At 38.6% G+C, this 23217-nt stretch overlaps 1 protein-coding gene across 1 annotated transcript in view; it reads right to left on the bottom strand.

The window, feature by feature from the left end:
* Sptlc3 (serine palmitoyltransferase long chain base subunit 3) overlaps nucleotides 1–23217 on the bottom strand; it is a 120539-nt gene that overhangs the window by 81657 nt on the left and 15665 nt on the right. The window contains exons 2-4 of the mRNA XM_075963839.1: nucleotides 14455–14640; nucleotides 2145–2299; nucleotides 1419–1567 (exon numbers count right to left, since the gene is read on the bottom strand). Coding sequence (XP_075819954.1) covers nucleotides 1419–1567; nucleotides 2145–2299; nucleotides 14455–14640 — 490 coding nt within the window. The remainder of the gene's footprint in view (nucleotides 1–1418; nucleotides 1568–2144; nucleotides 2300–14454; nucleotides 14641–23217) is intronic.

The raw sequence follows: 23217 nt of genomic DNA, 5'->3' as shown, positions 1-23217 counted from the left end.
AATGTAACATTTAAGATGTAATTTAATTTAAATTTATTATTAAAAAGACATTTGCCTTAGTTTGAGTTATTTGTTTCACATATCTGAATAATTACACTTAAAATATCTATGGACGGGGCTGGAGAGATGGCTCAGTGGTTAAGAGCATTGCCTGCTCTTCCAAAGGTCCTGAGTTCAATTCCCAGCAACCACATGGTGGCTCACAACCATCTGGAATGAGGTCTGGTGCCCTCTTCTGGCCTGCAGACATACACACAGACAGAATATTGTATACATAATAAATAAATAAATAAATAAATAAATAAATAAATATTAAAAAAATATCTATGGACGTAGTAAGATAATCCTAAGGGTATAGTCATATATCCCTTCTAGATAACTGAACTGTTCTGCTTCTGCTTCCCAAGTGCTGAGATTAAAGGTGTACGCTACCATACATGGCTAAAAAAAAAAAGATAACTGAACTGTTTATAAAACCCACTTGCCAAATGGTTATCTGAGAGGGGCTTTGAACTTGTCTTGCACTAGTTGTAAATCTCATTGATCAGATTTCCCTGTGATCTTAGGTAGGCCTGAACCAAGCTGGTGAACCCTGCGTTTGGTACCTGGACAGGCAGTAAAGAAGCTGACATGAACTGAAATGTAGAGTGGGGTATTAATCCTGCAGAGTCTATCGCCCAGATCCCATAATCCTGAGATTTTGTCTTCAGAATATGGGGATAGTACCACACAGGCTGCCCAGAGCACAGGAATTCTTAAAGAATAAAATAAATAAAGGAAATGCTACATAATAAAAAACACGGTGAAGAGTTGTAAAGAATTTTTTAAAAAGCAAGTATCATAAGTGTCATCTTTCCCATAAATTTTACTCTTTCTATGAGAAAAAAAGTTGTTTTCTTTTCCAAAAGAGAAGAAAATAGTGTGCTCCATTTTGTATATTCAATAATTTATCATTCATTCATTCATTCATTTAGCACAGCATTCTCTCTGCTCAGGCTATTTCCATCTGAGTAGTAGAAACATGCATATATGCATATATAATGCAACAGCAAAATTATTTTAATCAGTGATGAATGCCATTAAAAAATGAGGGTAAAGAAAGGAAAAGGAGACATGAAAGACTGTGTGACAAAAACAGGATGACTGACATTTTAAAAAAGATGCTTATATCCCTTCTTCTCCCCCTTTTTTGTCCTCCTCCTCCTCCTCCTCCTCCTCATCTTCCTCACCCTCCTCATCCTTGCCCCTTCTCTTCTTTCTTCCCCCCCCTCATCCTTGCCCCTTCTCTTCTTTCTTTCCCCCCTTCCTCTGTCTTCAGTTTCATCACATTTATTTCAGGTATACAACATCAACACAATCACGATTTGACATGTAGTACCATGACTCTGAAACTTGACAGGACAAAATCCTGTACTTACCCATTTCATGTCTGGTGCTGGCTACACCTACACCATACTTTTCTAAAGTATCCTTTACCGTCTTCATTGACTCATCGTATTTGACTGCAAGCCCAAGATAGTTGTAGGAGCCCATGTTGATAACATCTTTAATAACTTTTCCAGTGTGTCTATAGGGAGATAAGCAAGTGAACACACAGTACTATCTCATTTGATATTCTCCTGCCTCAAAGACTTCAGTTTGCCCAAGCCTGACATTGTCTTTCCCATTTTAATGTGTGCTGTTTTTTTTTTTTTGAGGAATATAACCGGATAGTAAGGTGAGGCACAACATTAGTGAAATGGCCTGGTCCCCAGTGTATTACTAGGCACTGGTTTTCCCTGAATGGTTGATTTTATGACTGGTTGAAAGTGCTGCAGAATGTGCTAAGGTAAAAAGGTCACAGTCATCACCAACTCCATCCTTGAGAAAGCAGAAAGGTACAATTTGACAAGGAAGTTGACAAAGGCTCTTTCAGGTTTGACTGTCTGTGCTGTGCACCCATATAACCTTAATTACAATGTCAAGAAAGCCCGCTTGGCAATTTAATCCCTTTTTCTTCCACCATATCATGAGAACTTGCAAAGAGATGAACAGGTGAAGATGAGCCTCATCCACACCTTAGCTTTTTCAGTTCTGCAACTTGTGTCCATGCTGGAGTTTACCTGAGTGTTTCCCCGTCAAGCCCTCCCAGCTGGCTGCCTCACCTGAATGTCCAGTTATAGTCATCAGACACTTTCTCCATTATGTCAATGTGGGGCCCTGGGACACTGCAAACCGTCTGGTTCCAGCTGTCTCTGATTCTCATGTAAAGGTTCCTTTTATAAAAATTCTCAAAGTCCTGATACAACGGCACAAAATCCTGTTACAACAGAAGTGGAGAATGAAGGTTAGTTTTGGTCTTTCTTTTCTTTTTTCTTTTTAAAAAGATCTTATTTGCAGCTGAAATCTAAGAGAAATGAAAGATCCTGGTTTATTCAAAAAGAGGACTTTTGTTGAGCAAGAACAGGTGGATGGGGAGCAGAGGGAGCTCATAAAACTGGAGGGCCTCCATGCCTAAAGAATCTGTGAAAAAAAAATATGGGCTCTGTGGCACATGTCTGTAACCTCAGCTTTTTAGGAAGCTTAGTTAGGAAGACTGAAAATTCAAAGCCTGCCTTGGCCGCAGAGTAGATGCAAAACTAGTCTCAACAACTTAATGTGATTCTTCCAGAAAATAAGAAATAGAATCAAGTGTCAGATGTGGTATCACTGTGGTAGGCTTTAGATAGAAGGTCCTAGATTCAGTTATTGGTGGTGCCAAGTACAAAAGGATAACAAAAATGCTAACTCAATTCAAGAGAAAATGGCAGACAAGGAGTTTCTTTACTGTCCATTAAAAAGGGGTAATTCCAGTTGTAGGGTTGGGATGTATTGATACTCAAGCAATTCTGTTGGGGAAAATAGTTGAGATATTAATATTGATTTTTGAATCTAAATACTCTCATGCGTCGTGCTTTCAGGGTAGGTGCATGTGGGTGATGGTAGGAGTCTTCACTAATCATGAGGACCTTGATAGTGATTTGAGGGCACAATTTGAATTACCTGCCAAATTGTGGTTGGCAGAGAGCTGTGGCATGTTGAGCGCCAGAAACTGAGCTGACAAGGTTTTGGAGGGACCAGGCCCTCTTTTGTAGGAGAGGTAGCTGCTTATGTTCCTGTACAAAATGTCACCAATGAATTTAAAGGTTTGCAATGAGCAGAGGTTTAAACCAAAACATCTATGATTTTATCAGATGGTTCATATAGTTGATATTAGGCAGAAAACACAAAAGCCTTACCTATGGCCTGAGTCAAATGCTTTGTGTATTCACAGTGATAGCGCAAGGGAGAGATTCACAACTTGTTGGAGGAACTGGGGAGACTTTATGATAAAAGAACCTTCTAGGGGGTGTTAAGGTAAAATGGGGTTGTGAGGGGCAAGAATATAAGTGATGAGGCTACACAATGTGAGTAGGCTTGTTTGCTAGAAAAACGGAGAGCTTTGGAGGAGAATGTGTGAGAATATATCATCTGGTACCTCATGTTGGTCTTTGTTCAGAATTCACCTCATCCAAAGACAAAACCAACGTTAAGATTCATGTGGCCTCTGAATACCTTTCTTATCCTACCTTCTAACTTTCCCTACAGTGTGGATAAGGCTACTGTGCCACCAAGGAATAGCGCGAGGGAGACTTATACAGCTGTCTGAGGAGACTCAGCTTCATCCTACAGTCAATGGGAAGGCACTGAATAATGGGGAATAAACTTTCTCGTTGTTGTCATCCTCTCTGCTCTTCCTCATTGCATGGAGCTAGTTTCCCGAGAAAGGACCACGGGAAAGCCATTGTGTGATATCTCTCTATGCTTCTAATTTGCCTACTCACTCCTTGAGTTGGTTGACTCTAGAAAAAGATGCAGAGAATAAGCCACTTTGATGGCAAGTGGGTGTACCTCAGTCACATTCCTTTCTGTTATTTCACAATTTGCTGCTCAGTGACAATGACATGATTTCTTAGGAGGAAATTATGATTTTGTGTAGGAAAAAATTGCTCATAAACACACATGAAAGGAACTTCCTATTGCATGTAAATTTGCCACTCCACTGGTTACATTCGACAATTTCAAACCACTCAGTTTCTCTAATAGCCGTGATACAGGTCTTATTATTAAAATCTGTAAGTGTATGTGATGAGCCATAACATCTTTTCACACTTTCACAAGGAAAAGATACAATTTGTTACCTCTCCAATTTCATAATTTTTCAAATTGTTTCTTGCTTTGCAGATTAGTTTAATGAAGATTTAGTATTCCAAAGACAGTGATTGCGATAGGACTTATTGTAGAGGACAATCTTCAGATTTGTCACTTGGCTTACTTGTCTTTATTTATTTATTTATTTATTTATTTATTTATTTATTGTTTCTGATGTAAAGAGCTTGGTGTAATAGAGACAATAAGGACACAGTCATTTGGGGATATGGGAAAAAGTGAATTCTGCCTAAAATCATAGATACAAAAGAGTATTGATCCTTCTTCATTATGTCAGTCATTTTGTTTTCTCTTAAATTATATGATAAGTTTAAAATGATACAGCTTTAACGGAAAAAGTGACAGAATGTCAGAAAACATCACTACATACATTAGAAATTGTAGCTAGCCCAGAGTTTGAGTTTTGCAGCATGTGTAAGTTCTAGAGAATCAGTGGACAGGGTGGTGGCTATATTTATAATAATGTACTGTGTGTTTTAAATTTGATAAAACAGAAGATCTTAAATGTTCTCAGTACAAAAGAGATAAAATGGGTGTAATAGGGAAGAGACAAAACTCTACTTATTTGTAGATGATATGATTCTATACATTAAACACCCTAAAGACTCTACTGGATAATTTCTACAACTGCCAAAATACATTCAGAAAAGTAACAGGATATACAATTAATAAAAAAGTCAGTAGCTTTTATACATGCTGAGAAATTAGCAGTTAGGAAAAGATCTCATTGATATTAATCTAGAAGAAATCTCGAAATAAATCTAATTAAGGAAGAACTAGAATAAAAAGAACTTTAAGACACAGAAGAAGTGTAAGAAGAGGGAAAGACCTCCCGTACCTAAGAACTAGGATTACTATTGTAAAAATGGCCATCCTACTAGAACACAATTCCTACTAGATTCTTCACATAAATATATATAAAAAAACTTAAATTTCATCTGGAAGCACAAAAAAATTCAGAATAACCAAAGTAATTCTGAACAATCAAAGAATTGAAATGCTGGCTTCTCAGTAGAAAGTTGAAATCTGATTTTACTAAAGAACTCATTTTCTAAGATAAACAGAACTTTCATGTTTTTGGAGTTCTTTTCCCAGCCTATCTACATACTTTTATAGATACCTTAGAAGAGTGGGTTTGCTTTTGAGGCAGAAGATGCATGGGAACAAGCCTTATGAGGTGATTAAATTTTCACCTGCTAGTCATTTCTACTGTGTTTAAAGCTATACATTCACAAACAAACACACATTAAATTTACCTTTTGTGTGTGTGTATATATGTGTGTGTGTGTGTGTGTGTGTGTGTGTGAGAGAGAGAGAGAGAGAGAGAGAGAGAGAGAGAGAGAGAGAGAGAGAACTATTTGAGGGATATTTTTCTTCCACTGTGTGTCCCATGGAAGTAACTGAGATTTTCAGACTTGGTGGCAAGTACCTTTTTACCTATTGAATCATCTTGCTGTTATTTATTTTTTAGTTACAGGTAAGACAGGCATGAGCTGTACAGACAATTCCTGGACAAAAGAAATGGAAATTAAAATCCCCGAGACTGGTAGTTTGAGCAGAAGGAGTTTGAGGAAGAGCAAGGAGGTCTTAGTATTTGAAGTAGAGTAAGTCAAGGGACCATGGTAGAGAAGATGAATTAGATACAGAAGAGGGGACCACATTCTGTAGAGAACCCCCGCAGGTTTGCTTTTTGGTTAGTGACTTGGACATACATTAGTTCTGTACAAAGATGGGATATGGCTTGACTTGGGAATCATGTTGGTTGTCAGATGAGAAGAGATCATAAGGTTAAAAAAATGAACATCAAGTTCATTGGGTAAGAGAAAATAGAAAAATCATGCCGCAGCATGATTGGTCAAAATAAAACAAACAAAAAAGCCAACAGTCATCTAGTGATAAACATATTTTGAACACAGGGTAATCAACAATTACTGACAATTTGACTTGGGGTTCAAGATAAAGGGGAGCACCAAGGATGACTTGAAGGCTTTTGTGAGGAGCCCTTGGGTTTTCAGAATCACCATTTACTGATCTGGGAAAGATGTTTGAAGACAGTGGCCTGGAGGGGAAGCTTAAATGTACAATTTGTAGTACTGGATGAAGATGTAAGAATGTAGATTCTCATTTTCTTTTCTTTTCACAGTAAAATAGGAAGCAATAGGTCATTGTTACAAAAGTCAAGAGGTACTGGAGACTTGAAGAGGGAACAGAATGTAAGAAATAGTTGCCTAAGAGTCAGTAACTAAATATACTCATGTGATTGGCAGGTATTACTCAACTACCTGGAATTTATTCACCCTGAATTTAAGTGAAATCTGTCCTCTTAGGCAACAGGGGATATCAAGTAGAGTTTGTATCAAAGCCCATCAAATTCCAACTGAATAGAGGCAGGAGAAAGTGAACACAGGGAACTGAGAGAGCTTAAATTCTGTGACTGGGGCCTTGATAGATGGGATGGGGTACAGTTGCTAGAGGCAGCCCTAGAGGGAGAAAGCCGATAAAGACAAGCCCTTTGAGTTACCCATATGATTAGAATGTGTGCTCAGGTTTTACTCTTTCCTATCCTCATCTGTTAGTCATGGACGGTGGGCTTCAGGAAATAGCACCTACATGGGCCACCTTCCGTGGAACTGAAGGGAAACTAGCTCGACATGGAAAGGGAGATGAACACCTAGGGACAGTAAGAGATAGTGCTGCCACCACATGAATACTGGTGATGGCTGAACTTCCAGGGAAGAATTTCTAGAATAACAGGCATTGGCTTCTCCTATGATCATGTTTAGAAGCGAAAGATCTTGTTGCTATGGAATCCTCATTAGATTATGAATATCATCCCCTAATCTGTACATATCACAAACTTGAAAACTATTTTTCCAAATCACTGACTCACAGTTTTGCCTGCACAGTAAAATCACCCAGCAAGCTTGTATGTACCCCTTTATCCAGGCTTCACCTTGAAGTAGTTAAATCAGAAGTTTTTTTGTGTAAGGCCCAGGCATTGGCTTTCTATTAAAACTCATTGATTTTAATGAGTATCCAAGGCTAAAAAACACTACTTTAATATTACTCTCTTGAAAACTGAAGGCAAATATAATCAGTTCCTAATGCTACCCCAAGAAGCTCTCTCTAGACCCTCATGGGTCTATACAGCAAGGTCAGTGTCTGAACCCTTGTCTGCCATATCACCTGGGTACTCTAATTGCCCTATCCTTCACGTTGTTCAGGAGAAAGCCTCTTTAGGACCATTCTGCTGTTGTTTTGGGTCCCTAATATAGATGACACAGGACAAATTATATTTCATGTAAATGTGAATATTCATATACATTTTTTTACAGTTGCCACTTGTTGAGTCTTCTTTGTTTCAAGTGGGTGCAGCCAGAGAAGCCTGGCATGTTTTTGATCAGTTGTCAACACCACTCAGAGAGGAGGCAGTGTTTCAACTACAGTGTGTTTTATATCAAACTGGCGTCCTTTTCCTTTCTTGAGTCTACTGATAATTTTATCGAGTCCTGAGCCTGTGTTGTAATCATGGATTGCAGTTTGGAACTTGGTATTCTTTTTTCCTGGTTAATCCGGGTAAAGGAGATTATCAAAGCTGAGCTAGGCACTTCTCCCTTACTGTGATATGGCACCATGACCATGGCCATTTAAGGAAGAGAGAGTTTAATTTAGTTTATGGGTCCAGAGGCAAAGAGGCTTGGCAGCAGGTGGAGGGTACTGCAATAATACCAGGAAGTTGCAAACTCATGTCTTGACCTACCAAAAACAGAGCAGAGAGATTAAACTGCAAGTAAGGTGTGACTCTGAGCTCTCAAAGCCCTCTCCCATTCCCTTCACAAATGACACACTTCCTTCCATAAGGCTATACCTTGTAGAACACCGGAAACATGGCCACCAGCTCAGGACCAGATGTTCAAATCTGAGCTCATGGTGGGTATTCTTATTCAAACAAGTAAAAGAGCCTTTATGTTTTGCAATCAAGTTGAGGGCATTTGTGTAAGAAATCAAAACTGCGTAAAAACCAACAAATATTAAATTAAGGCCAGTATTCCACTTGGAGAAGTGAGAGAAATAATAGGAAAACTGAGTCAATCCGTTCTTATATTTTGGTTGTGAAAGGAAAAGGGGAAAATAAAAGCATCTGTGTCCAGTTTTTGAGGAAAACATTAGATCATCTCCACTTTCGGTTCATAAATGTGCTCCCTTTTCTGAAGCTGTTTTGCCCATAGCTCCTTTGTTCTAAGTAGGCTATGTGCTATATAACACCAGTGATGGTATTTAGAAGACAAAAATGCTCATTTTCACTAAAAGAACCATAGGCCATTGAAAAATAGCCTATCACATGCTGTGATGAAGAGTCTTTAAGATGTGATTTAGCTAGTTTGTTAACACAAGGCAAGGATATTGACAGACATACAGGGGATTTAAAAAATCAAGAGAAAGACTACAGATAGGATTGGGAAGACTAAATCACATCTAAAGAATATAGTCATTTATAATTATAACACTTTACTCTTAATTTCTAAAGGATCTCAAATGGGACAAGTAACAACTATTAAAATCGTTGGGGAAGTCACCAGCCTGGTTAGAGGAGAAGGCCAGTTCAGGCACCCTCTCCTCTACTGCTAGGAGTCTTAGCTGCGGTCACCCTTGTGAGTTCTTGGGTGTTTCCTTGTCCCCAGGTTTCTCCCTAACTCCACAATGGCTCCTTCTATCAAGATATCTCTTTCATTTTTCTCCTTCTCAGTTCCTCCCCAAGTTGACTGTCCTGTTCCCCCATGTTCTTATACCATTATCTCCTCCCGACTCCCAGTTTACTTGGGAGATCTTATTTAATTACCCTTCCTAGTGCAATCCATGTGTTCTTTTTAGGGTCCTCCTTGCTACCTAGCTTTTCTGGGACTGTGGGTTGTAGCCCAGTTATCTTTTGCTTTCCATCTAATATCTGCTTATGAGTGAGTACATACTGCGTTTGTCTTTCTGGGTTTGGGTTACCTTACGTGGGATGATTTTTTTCTAGTTCCATTCACTTGCTTGCAAATTTCATGATGTCATTGCTTTTTTAGCACTGAGTAATACTCCATTGTGTAAATGTACCACATTTTCTTTATTCAGCCTTCTTTGAGGGGCATCTAGGTTGTTTCCAGGTTCTGGCCATTATGAACAATGCTGCTATGAACCTAGTTGAGCAAATGTCCTAGCGGTATGATTGAACATCCTTTGAGTATATGTCCAAAGATCTCTGGGTATTGAGGTAGATTGAGTCCCAATTTTCTGAGAAACTGCCATACTGATTTCCAATGTGGCTATGAATGTTTGCACTCCCACCAGCAGTGGGGGAGTGTTCCTCTTACTTCACATCCTCTGTAACATAATCTGTCCTCAGTACTTTTGATTTTAGCCATTCTGACAGGTGTAAGATGTTATCTCAGAGTCATTTTGATTGGCATTTCCCTGATGACTAAGGATGTTGAGTAATTCCTTAAATGTCTTTCAGCTATTTGAGATTCTTCTGTTGAGAATATCTGTTTAGATCTGTATCCTATTTTTTAACTGGTTTGTTTGGTATTCTGATAACTAGTTTTTTGAGTACTTAATGTGTTCTGGAGATAACTCTCTGACAGATGGTGAAGATCTTTTCCCATTCTGTAGGCTGCCGTCTTGTCTTATTTACTGTGTCCTTTGCCTTACAGAACTTTTCTTCTGGTCTTGATTAGAATTCCATCTCTGCTAGCTATTAAATTCTCTGAAGTTAATTTCATCTTTCTTTTGTCTTTTTGCTCTTCTGGAACTGCCCTAGAGATCCTATATATATCTTTGCCTTGACTACACATCGCTAGACTGAAGACTAGCATGGGAGTTGCCACAAAATCCAACGTGAGAGTTTTCTCCTGAGGTTCTTCTTCAGATATTGAGCTGCCAATTCTTGACAAGCTAGACTTGTCAAAGAAGAATCAATCACTTTGCTCTTATGACAATCTTTCTGCTTTCTTTTCCATCTCAATGAATGCATAGTTGCCCACACCAAAACCCTAGGTGTGGTCTTTATCTCTGTTTCTCCAAGTAAGATTGGCTATTTGTAGTGCCACTTCTCAAACATCTCTTGGCTTTAATTCATATCTCTGCCCTGTTGTCACTACCTTGGTCCCATCCCCACTGTCTCGCTTAGATTTTTTGTATCAGTGTTACTTTCTGTAATTCATTTTTCATAGTGTAGAAAGAATAATCTTTCTAAATCTACAAATATACATTTTTTTCTATCAGAAATTTGTCAATACTGTCACATAATAAACATTCCTGGATTATAAAACAGTTATAGTCTTACCCCATTTGTTTTTCCACACAGTCCTTGTCCTCATATTCAAGCATTGGAATTCTTTGAATTTTTGTATATTGCAACACTTCCCCTTATTCCTGGACCATCTTGTATCACTGTCCTATCCTTAAAGGATGCCCACCCTTTGCCTTACCACTTGCTCTTCTACGTTCATAATTTAATTTAAGTTTGTTCATTCCAGGAGCCTTTTCTCAACACCACATTCAGGCCGGGATATTTTCCAAAACACTCCTACTATCCTCTCCTAGTGCCTACTACTTATTTCTCTGATGCTTCTTGTTGCATCGTTTTTATGGCTAGTTCTTTCATGGTAGAGACTATATCTGTCCTGATATTCTCTTATTTGCTTGTACCCAAAGAATCTCTCAACTTTCATTAGAGAAGTTTCACTTTGCAGTGCATTGTGATTGACATAGACACCTTCAACTAGATAAGGTGTAAAGGATGAGAGGCAGCAAAATGCTCAGCCATGAAAGGAACATTTACATAGCCCTCTTTCCTCTCAAGCTTTAGGGATCACTGGGGAAGAAGAGGCCAATACAAACTAGCAAACAAATAAAGAAGCAAAACAGAACCAGAGTTGATGGCTACAAGGAAACAGTGTCTTCCACACACAGCAGGGCAGTCACACATATAAAACAGCATACAACAAATCTGTACAAAGTCAAGGTGGACAAAATTTTAGTACAGAGAGGGCATATGGGCATGAAGTCTCACTGGTAGTGGAGAAACTATTGGTAATGGATAGTTTCTGGAAGAAGGAAAGTCAGTTTATTTTTAAGAGTGTAGCCTCTGGTAAGTTGATCACACTCCAGTGAAATGCCACATATCCAAGAACATTTGGGCATCACAATTTGTACTTGATGGGTTAAAGAAAAAAAAGGCACAAAGTTTGGTGTGCAGGGAATGGGTGAAAATCGAAGGAGTTAGTGACAGAAGCACATATGATCAAAATGTGTATGAACTTCTCAAAGAACTGATTATATATATACATGGTAGACCTCTGATTATCTTTCAGTTTATTCTCTAACTCAGTACAGAAACAAGGCAATATAGGTGTTTAAAAAGTTATCTAGGTAAATGGCTCTAAATGGAGTGACTTGATCATTGCCATGTGTGTCAGTCAGTGCAAGCGTCAAATCTAGTGTGTGGAGGCCAGGAATGTTCTTTAAATTCCTCCAATGTACAAGGCTGCTTTCCAAACAGATGAATCACCTAGTGAGTTAGATATATCAATGCAGATTTTGAAAAAACCTGACCTAGATGAAATAGAAATACTGTGGGATAATATTCTTGTACACTGTAAAGACTTGTCACTCATATTAGTTTAATAAAACTCTGATTGGCCAGTAGCCAGATAGGAAGTATAGACAGAGTGACAAGACTAGGAGAATTTTGGGAAGAATAAAGGCTGAGATGCAGTCACCATCCAGAAGCAAAGGAAGCAAGATGAGAATGCCTTACTGAGAAGACGTATCAAGTCACATGGCTCAATATAGATAAAAATTATGGGTTAACTTAAGTTGTAAGAGCTAGTTAATAATAAGCTTGAGCTAATAGGTCAAACAGTTTATAATTAATATGAGCTTCTGTGTGTTTCTTTGGGACTGAATGACTGCAGGACCAGGTGGGATAAAAACTCTGTCAACAAATGGCATCCAAACATTTGGCAAGAATTTCCACATGAAACCTGAGAAAGCTTTTTTAAAATGCTAGACAGACAAGAACAGAGTCCAGCACAGCTTTTGGTAATTCTCTTTTCTCAAGTAGGCTCCGTTTTCTGGTGGCAAGCAGAGGTACAGCTCCTTTAAGAGAGTCTTCCTGACTCAGTGGTAGTGGTAAAAATCTCAGAGCTCTTTTAAGGGGCTCTGACACAAAACACTTAAATAGTTTTTATGAGCAGATGACATCAGGCTTTTTGGTGTTGGCATGCATCTTGAAACTCCATAGAGTTGTTACAATAAGCATGGCTTCTGCCAGTACCTCTGCCATGAAGCTAGACTTTTAGAAAGTTAAGTAATGGGGCAGAGCCAGCCACCAAAGCCACAACTTTAATCCTAGCCATATCTCTTAGCAGATTAAAGACTCACATGGTCAGAAAAAATAGAAATATACAGTAAAGATAGATTCAGACAAAAGAGACCTCTAAATAGTTTACAGTGTGTTTACATATATACATAAGGTTGGAAGAGAAAAGAAAAAGGATAGAGAAATCCTTTTTTAAAAAAAAGAAAAAGTGTAGTTGGTTGTGGTGGCACATGCCTTTAATACCGGCACTTGGGAGGCAGAAGCAGGCAGATCTTTGTTAGTTTGAGGCCAACCTGGTCTATAGAATGAGTTCCAGGACAGCCAAAAGTACACAGAGAAATCTTGTCTAAAAAAACTAAACATTAAAAAATAAAAATAAAAAAGACAAAGAAAAAGATCCAAATAAAGATGAACAAATACACAGAGAATCTGGATACTATATATTATTGTGTTGCCATTGTTTGACTGCTGAAAAGGGAGCAACAGTTGCTAAGAGACATTTGATTATAAATGCTGTTGATTAGTCCAATCTATATATTTGGAAGATACCTTGAATTTGAAATTTATGTCAAAAGATATGTTACTTTAGAGAAGAGGGTTTGTTTTTACTTCTATAGAAAATGTGAGACTGGATTTATTCTGGGATAAGAAAAATAAGGTTTGATTGAGGAAGCCCCCTCCCCCCCAAAGAATCTCCAATGGGAACAGATTGCCCAGAGGTCCAACACTTCAGAGCACTTCTGTTGCAGTTTCTTCTGAGCTCTGCATCCAGAACAGCTTTAAGGCTGCTGGCTGAGGTGATCCAGCTTCACAGAATACTCCAGGCAGGACTTGACCATAATCCTAAATTTTCTTTGAGTCCCCACAAGTTTACCAGCACCCTCAATCAGCAGGGGGCAGCCTAGAAAACTATGTCCACATTCCCCCAAAATGGACTATGGATGTTTGTATTTGTTTATCATGTTGGTTATAATTTTTTATGGATAATGGTCAAGAAAAAGCTAAACAAAGGAAATTGGATTCGGGTTTCTTGTTTTGAAAAGAAAAAAAGGGAAAATGCTATGGGATAATGCTCTTACTGTACACTGTAAAGATTTGTCACTTGTATTGGTTTAATAAAATGCTGATTGGCCAGTAGCTGGGTAGGAAGTAAAGCTGGGGCAAGCAGACTAGGAGAATTCTGAAAAGAGGAAAGACAGAGAGTCAGTCACCAGCCAGATAAAGAGGAAGTAAGATGAGAATGCCTCACTGAGAAAAGGAACCAAGCCACGTGGCTAAACATAGGCAAGAATTATGGGTTAATTTAAGTTGTAAGAACTAGTTAATTATAAACCTGAGCTGAGCTAATATGCCAAACAGTTTATAATTAATATAAGCCTCTGTGTATTTCTTTGGGACTGAGCAGCTGTGGGATTGGGTGTAACAGAAATTTTTGTCTACAAGAAATGTCACATTTCACTCAGATACATGTTCTTATTTTGGAATAGGGCACAAATGATGCTGAATCTGGAAGACCAGAAGACTACCTCCTATGTGCACTTACTTTCCTTGTTGTCTTTCACATTGATTCGCTCATCATTAAAAAGATCTTTCATCATATACGCTATGGAATTATCATATAAGTTAAGTATTATGTTGAGCAAGAAAACTTAAATTCTGTTTCTGGCAGTTAATAATATTCTAGTAAATGTGAACAAACAAGGCCACAAATACACAGGGAGACAGAGATTAGTAACTGGATATGAATGAAATTTCTGCTGAATGGTTCTTGGACATGTCATTCTTTCTGGGTTCTGTACCCGAGTCACTGTTTTGGGGAAAGGTAGACAATGATGCAGATCCAGGGGGGCAAACATACGTACTTTTTGTTCTTCTCGCTCTACAGCTGCGTTGCATTTTTCTATTCCCCAGCTTCTCATAAAGTCTCTGAGATAGCCAAATAAGGTTCCAATTCCATATCCCATGTAAGTCAAAACCAAGACATAAAGTGGTGGTTCCGGGTAGGACTCAAAGATGGGCTTATCAGAAAAACGTGGCTTCCTATTTTGCTGAAAATACCAAAGAAAATCCAAGATTAACAATTTTTCATTAAAAACATATTATGTTAGCTTTATTTGTCAACTTTTGATCTTTAAAATTTAAAGAACACATTTAAAAGTAACAAATTACTTTAAAAATTTTGGGATTTGATCATCAATAAGGATAAAGAGAAGCATAAATTTGATTTACAATCCATAACAATATAGTTAATATAAGAAAACAATCTCAACAAATGATTTGGTGAAAAGTTATGAGTAATAAATGGGATGATTTTAAGATTCCAAAATGCAGCTCCATTAATTACTTCTTAATCATGAATTTAGACTCATTGCCTTACTCAAGTCTTCTAAGTACATCTAAGAATAACCAGCCCTTTATGTTATTGTGAGGTAGCAATTCATGTTTAGTATTTCCTGTGAAACACTAACCCTGAAGACTGCCAATCATTTGTATGTTTCTATTAAAAGTAAAAACAAACAAAAATCAAAATCAAAAAGAGTTAACAGAATCTTTCTAGGTAAATCATATTATGCTATTTCAGCTGGAAATACCATTTCATCTTTGTACTTATATGGTTTATAGATAAAACTGAGTTTATATGTGTCTGTGAGGCAAACAAACACATTTTAGGACTTAATGTCACAGTGGAGAGACGTGGCATCAAACTATTTCAATTCTTGTAATATTGACTTGTTCACACTAGCTTTATTGTTATTTGCTCAATGAAATAATGGATAAATAGTTTAGATACCAATAGTTTCATTATTATATCATTCCACTGGAAATACACAAATACTTTCTTAACAAATGAAACTAAAGTCAGTCAAACCTCTTAGAAAGTGGTTTTCTTTTTTCTTTCAAGATGGCTCTATTTTAAAAAATTTGTTCAATTATTTTATGTGTTTTGCTTGCATGAATGTATGCACACCGCCATGCATGTCTCATGATACCAGAAGCCAGAAAAGGTCATTGGCTTTTCTGAAGCTGGAGTAGCAGATGCTTGGGAGCTGTCATGTAGTTTCTAGGAACCGAGACCAGGTCTTCTGCAAGAGCATCAAATGCTCTTATTGTTGAGCTGTCTGTCTAGCTCAGGAAACATTTTCAAATCTACAATTGAATAATGGTTTGCAAATATGAGATCTTTTCTGTATTCAAATAGACTAGCAATAATGTCTTTCCTAATGAGTTTGTTTTCCTGAATATACTATTGTTATATCCTGAGCCATGTTCCTCAGAATGACTCTTCATATATGGTGATGTTCCAGGGGTTGTTTTCTATCTGAACTTTGATCAAATTTGGAATATACAGGATGTTGCAATATCATAGGAGGATCCACCTCTACAGATGATTTCTTTTCCATTGATGTTGGCAACACTGTTGATAGCAATTTTGCATATACTCGGACAACACAAAAGGAGATATGAAATCAGTAAACACAGCATTTCTTCTACAGTGCAATAACACAGCAGTATATGGGTGTGACAGGTACAAATTATAATATAATGAAACATGTAAATGTCACAAGGATGGCTCCAAGGGGATCATACTTTACTGAATGATCAGAAGTGGCTTCCTGAAGAAAGCTGAACTACAGTCCAACACTGAAGGGTAGTGGAAAAGAATGGTAGAGAAGGCAGCAATATAAGTCAGATTGCCTGGCTTCAAATCTGAGTCCTTTTATTTACTAATTGTGTGACCTTGTATAAATCTTTTGATTTCTCTGGTTTTCAAGTGTCTCTGATAAAAAAAAAATGAGGCAAATAATGTTTGTTTTGGAACTTAAATAATATCTGCAAATGACCTGTCATAGCACAATCACCTATTAGATGTCACAATAGCTCTCATGTTATCTCCTGGAGGGAGATGATAGATAAGAGTGTAAGAATAGGAGATGCTGAGAGAAATATTTGGGGACGATGAAAAAACAAAATTTGCCTTGGCTGATATCAATGCTTAGCATGCACAAGGCCCTGTGATTGCTCTTCAGTGCTCTGCAGACACACACACACACACACACACACACACACACACACACATGATCTAAAATCAAGTGAATTCTGTAGACTCTCCCACCATGTGCAAGAAAAGTTACATTCAAGATGAGGCAACCCTTGGAACACACACAGTTCATTTTGCTCCTCTGTCAGGCCTTAAGAAGGAGAATGGATTTGACAATGAGGAACAAGGGAAAGTTTCAGACCATATTTACTCTACCAGGGCAGGAAGTCTAGCCAGGAGATCCCCTTTGAGGTGGTAAAATGCCAATGAAATCCCAGAGGGCTAGAGACAAGGGGAAGCTCACTGTTCTCCTTACAGTGGTATGCATGCAGCTTTGCACACTGTGACAGAATGTTGTCACTGAAGCTTTTCTTTAGAGAGAACACAGGAGTCATCTGTTTATATTATAGCATCTGAGTGAGTTCTGAGAAGAAAAATGAACCACTGTGAATGACATGGAATACAAAACTTTGTCAAAATATTTTCTGCTTTCAATATAGAAGCTAGTTTTGTGTGTGTGTGTGTGTGTGTGTGTGTGTGTGTATGTGTGTATCCATTTTCATAATAGTATTATTGGAATGCTATAGATTCCTCGAACAATTAAAATAGTATAATTGGTAAAAGTAAACATTAAAATTTGAATTTACAAAGCCTTTGGAAATTGAAAGGACATTGAAAAGATGTAATATTTATTCAAGATAATCTATGGAATAGCTTCAAAGACCAGCGAAAATCTCTAATAATAAACCATAGCCTACTCCCTTCTTATCTTCTTCACTCTACCACTCAACATGAGAAAGTTTCCCTCTGAGCAGGTGTGGCTATAAAGACTGAGTTTCCCTTTCCCTACTCCAGTTCTGAGCAGGGATGAGATGACTATCTGTCAACATTCTTATCTTGCTCCGGTGCTGCTGTACAAAGGCCAAATTCCATGCAATGTGCCTAAGAGATAAGAAGTTGTCTTTCTTCATTGGGTACACACTTTTAGGGTGGAGTGTACACTAAGGTTGGCTGGGAGTATAGCAGCCCCAAGATTTCCATGGAAGAAGAGAAAAACCAAGATATCCAAAGATTACTGTGCCACCTTAAAGCTAGAGACACAGGAACTGTTCCACAGCTGGTTCTGAAACAATGACTTGTTAACTTTGCTGAGGAGGAGAGTTTGACCATAAAAACATAAAATTGTCATACTTTAAATACTTGAATTTATTGGGAATGGAGAATAGGAGAATTCGGGGTGATGATATACTCCTGAAAAAAAAAATGAAGCTTCAGTAGTAAACAGTGTAGAAGAGACCCGTGACTCCAAAAATTACAGATTGAACTGCCGGCATGAGTCAATCTTCCAGAGAGAAACAGGCAAGTGCACAGCTAAAACAGGCCCTTTCAGGATCAGACCAAACCTCAAAGGTTGACTTCAAAAACATAACCTTGAGAAAGTCGTGGTTTTGATCGAGTCAGGTGATAGGGCAGCTTATGCCTTGTGGGGATATTAGTCAATAAACTAATTTCCCTGGAAGTATGGAGACTAGCAGTTGATATTGATACCCATTGAGAATTGTAGCTCACCAGAGTGATTTAGTAAAGACGACGCTAGGAGAAGCCTGTTTTAACTTCTGTCGCTCCAATGCAGATGAGAAGGAAGATATGGGCAGTGGTAGAGCTTCGTGTTCTGAGAATAGCGGTGTTACGGAAGTAGCTTCGTGAAGCTAATAAAGCAAGCAAACACAAAGATGCACAAGGCATACACACACACACACACACACACAAAGACACACAAACACACGCATACAAACACACACACAAAGATACCACGTACACACAAACTCTGGGTGAGGGGATGATTTTTATGCAGAAGTATGAGAATATATTATTTTAAAGTTCATTTAGTAAAAAAAAAACCCGTGAGCTCAGTAAAGAAATAGGAAAACATAACCTATACAAAGAGTAAGTAAGGAAGACCTGGCAAGAGAAACTGTCCATGGGGTTAACCCAGATGTTAGACTTAGCAAAGATGTCAATGCATCTTAGAAGAAAAAATAAAGCTCTTTGGGGGGAAAAGCAAGTGATTTCAGACAGTTATTTAGAACCAATCCCCCCAAACAAAACAAAGTCAGAAAGAAAAAGCAAATGTCGCCATAAAAATATACATATCACAACTGTGTTCAAAATGTTAAAAGAAGACATGTTGAAAGAAATAAAAAAGCATGATGACAGTGTTTCCCCAAATAAAAAGACTCAGTCAGGAAATAGGTATAAGATATTGGAACAACTGGGCATGGTGACCTGTAATCCAGAACCAGGGAGACTGAAACTGAAGGACCATGAGTTCAAGGCTAGTGATGGTTACAAGGGAAACTCTCTCAGAAAGATGTGTAATAACTTGTGGAGGCCAAGAAATGCAGGTACATTCACCACTGTCAGAGAGTTTGAGAGACCAATGGGCATAATTGTACCTTCTAACTCAGGAGGTGGCTGCCTGGCCGCTTTTGAAGTTAAGATAGTTTGGTGCCATCCTGACAGGTGGTCAAAAGGTGCAAATGTACTTCTGCTCTTTTTTTTTTTTTTTGTAACTATGAGGTCACCTGGGGAAGGGCTGTCTTTCAGGTATGTGACTCAGTGTATGTAATTTGGGCATCTCACTACCTTGGCAACAGAATGCCGATGATGGGAGGTCTCAGAATTGGCCCTGTGAGTTAATCTTGTGTATCATGCTAATGAAGCCTTTTGTTACCTTCTCCCCCAGTTTACATTGGGTATAAAAGCTGCAGAAAAATAAACGTGGGTGATTTCAGGGTCTGAGTGATTCCTGAAATACCCTCCTGATACTGTCTTATGTTTTCTCTTTTATTATTTTTATGCATCTTCATATTCCTTCATATAATTTCTCCAGTTCCCATGCCCCTACCCTGGTATCAGGTGATTTTGTTGAAACCAGTTCTCAACAATAACTGCAATAGAAAATTAGCATGTAGACTCATCATATTAAAATTGAAAGTCAAAAGAGTCAGAAAATGTTAACTGAGGATTTATACAAGCCAAAGCCCAAGACCCACAAAGGTAAAGAAAAATAAGGGGAAATGATGGCAGCATCTGGAAAAATGTGAGATATCACTTAAGACAGAAACATTTACCTAATCTGAGAGGAAAGAGAAGAGATAGGAAATGACTAGTAAAATATTAAAAGAATATTGGCCGAAAACTCTCCCAATTTTGATGATATATTGAACTCACATTTAGATGTTGTGGGATGATCCTTCCATGTGCTGTGAATACGTATTGCTCTCACTGGTTAAAAAATAAAACTAATTTGACCCATAGCCAGGAAGAATAAAGCTAGACAGCAAAACCAAACAGAATACAGGGAGAAAGAAGGGTGGACTCGAGAGAGAGATGCAAGCCCAAGAAACAAGACACCAAAAAACCCAGTAAAGCCATGGCCACGTGGTAATACGGAGATTAATAGAAATGGGTTAATTTAAATGTAAGAGATAGTTAGTAGTAATCTTGAACTATCTGTGAAACGTTCTATACTTAAGATAAGGACTCTGAGTGATTATTTAAGAGCAGCTGTGGGATGAGACAGGACAGAGAAACCTCCCTTTACAATTTCTATCTAGCCTAAATTATAAAGCAAATAGATCTGCTTACATAAACATGATAGTAAAAATGTGGGTGATAAAGATGAAGACCAAAAATGTAATTCATCACATCTTAGTGACCACAGTGAAGTGGACACTTTCCTTTAGCAGACATGATGGTGTCCAGAAGTCACCATATTCAAAACATAGAAAGATTAGGAAATGTGGATTGGAAAAAGCATATTTGAAAAGTAATTGCAAAATAAAAATATTGCAAGAGAATCCATAACTGGGAGAATTTATGAATAGAAGAAAGCTTCTTATGAGAAAAGAACCCAAAGGAAATTCTTTGGCCTTGGGGAGGTGGGAGAGACCGGGAAGAGTGAAGGGAAGGGAAGCTGTGGTTGGAATATATTGTATTTGAGAGAAGAAATAAATGAAAAAGAAAAAAGTCTCAAACAGCACTTCAAACATCTCTACTCCTAAGAACAAAGGAAATATCATTATATAATTATGAAAATGTAACATGTACGTTTTTGGTTTCTTCTTCTAGTAAATTAGTTTAAAAGACATTATGCAATACAGGATGTTTAAGCTTATTATTGAAGCTGTCATTAGACACATATGAAATAAAGGATTTAGATATAAAAGACTACATTAGAGTAGGCGAATGATGCACGGTGGCAGCAAGAACCCACAGGAACCGATGAGTGGAGAAGGAAATGGGCAATGGGTGTTAATAGAAGTAGCACATCTGTCTCCCTTTCTTGCCCTGTTCATATGTCTGTACTTATATACATGCATGATTATTTTAATGATGCACATGCATCATCTAGCTTGTATCCTTTGCTCTAACCTGTTCAAAAGAACAGGGCTACGTTGGTAGCCTTGAATGTTTATGTTAAGCACCAAAGAAACTACTAAGAAAACTCAAGAATATAAGGAGACCCATTAAATAATAAAAATATTACATTGGATCGATCATTTAATGAAAAAAGAAGCATTAGAGTTAGACTAGATACAAGACACTCAAAAAGCAAAGCAAAACAAACAGAACAACAACAAACCTTGCAGACATAAACCTAATAATTCTATTTTTTAATTTAATTTCTTTATTGATTATCTATGGAGTTTCACATCACGCATCCCAATTCTGCTCACCTTCCTGATCCCACATATCCTCCCCTCAACCCTGTAGTGCACCCTCCACAAAAGAATACAAAACAAAGCAAGCAAGCAAGCAAACAAAATCAAGAACAACCCAAAACAAAACAAAGCCACCACCAACAGAAACAACACCAAAAAAAATTAATAATAATTCTGCTTCTCTTTCTTTTCTGCCTCTCCAGCACCTCTTTATTTGTCCTGGTGGCATTGGAGGCATCACTTTTTCAAATAGTTTACCCTTCACCCCATCAGCTTTACTAGCAAATATTCATTGCAATGAGTCACTGGTCTGGTCCACTGTCCTCACTGGATCCTCACTGAACTCATCTGGAATATCCTGTTGGCATTCCAAGTCTTGGAGATCCTGTAGGTATTGTTCCATAGGACAAGTAACTTCAATGAGCTTCAGCAGGTCCTAGATGGGGTAGATGCTAGGGTGGGCCAACCTGAGGCCAGGCTGTGGGCCTAGGTGGGAGCTGAACTTGTCAATTCATGCTACTGGGGCCACCCTCCTCAGCTGAGGGGGTGGAGTCACCTCCTTTAAGTCTATGCCCTCAGGGTAGGTTCTCCCTTGCCTATGATGAGGGGTGGAGGCTTCTCTCCTGAGTGTGTGTGGGGGCGGCTCTCTTGCTGCGATGTCCAGGGAGAGGTAAGGCCAACTTTTCCAGGACCAAGCAAAGTTAGAACTGACTCAGCAGGACCCTCTTGACTTCATCCCACATGGTTCTTAAGGCCTCCTGAGGTGACATGGGCCAAAGACATCAACACAGACCTCAGCTGCAACTGGACTATAGACCCAGACATAGCCCTCGGTAGCACCTTGGGCCCGGACATTCTGGTTCTGGGTAGAAGCAATGGCCACTTAGGTAAGGATGATTCTGGCGCTCGATACCACCAAGGCTGCAGGTCGCCCCCTCCCCCACCAGCCCTGGGCTTCTATGTGACCTTTGGTGGCAATATGAGACTTAGACTTCAACATAGCTCCAGACATAGTCCTTGGCAGCACCTGGGGCTGAATGCCCTCACTGTCCCAGATGGCAGTGCAAGCCATTCGGATCAGCACAGGCCCTAGCTGACACGGCCATCAGCTGCAATTCTGACCTGGATGTCACCATAACATTGAGTAGCCGCACAGGCAACACAGATATGCATGTATTCTGGTCCTGGAACACCAACCTGGACTCAGGCGGTTGATCTGACCCTGGGCAACTCACGGCCCTGAGTAAACCTAATGATTCTTGTCACTTAGGAAAAGGGAATAGAGGAAGCAGTTGCATCAGGTGACAGAGTGTCAAGCTGAACAAAAGCAGTGTGAAATCCCGCTATGGAAACACAAATTCACAGTTGCAAATCAGCTGGCAGAGTGGAGCACTGTGGCGTGAGAGCCACCTCCATCAGAAAGCTGTGGGGCAGCAGCCGGCGACCTCAGAGCTAAATTGAACTTAGAAATAGGCATTTGGTTTTGTTGTAAAGAATCATTTTGGATTGGTAAGATGGCAATCCACTAGGAAATGTAGCAATGACAAACATATGCATGGCTAAGAAATTCACAAATCCGTGAAACAAAACCTGACAGAAGTGGAGGAAGAGAAAATTCTACAATTATAGTAGAAACGACGGTATTCTGCTCTTGTTACTAGATGAAAGAGCAGACAGCTATAGGATTCTTCTCCCCCAAACAGAAAAATAGACAGTTTTCTCAAGAACGTGTACAAACTAGGTGTAAAACAAGCCCCCAATAAATTTAAAATAATTGGAATCATGCAGTGTTTTCTCCAACTGCAATGAATTAAAAACAAGTAACAGAAAAGAATGGGAAGCTTACAAATATGCAGAAA

The sequence above is a fragment of the Microtus pennsylvanicus genome, chromosome 2 (genome assembly GCF_037038515.1).
Source record: "Microtus pennsylvanicus isolate mMicPen1 chromosome 2, mMicPen1.hap1, whole genome shotgun sequence".
Taxonomy (NCBI): Eukaryota; Metazoa; Chordata; class Mammalia; order Rodentia; family Cricetidae; genus Microtus; species Microtus pennsylvanicus.
The sequence above is the reverse complement of the archived record's forward strand: the minus strand, read 5'-3'. Positions and strand labels throughout refer to the sequence as shown.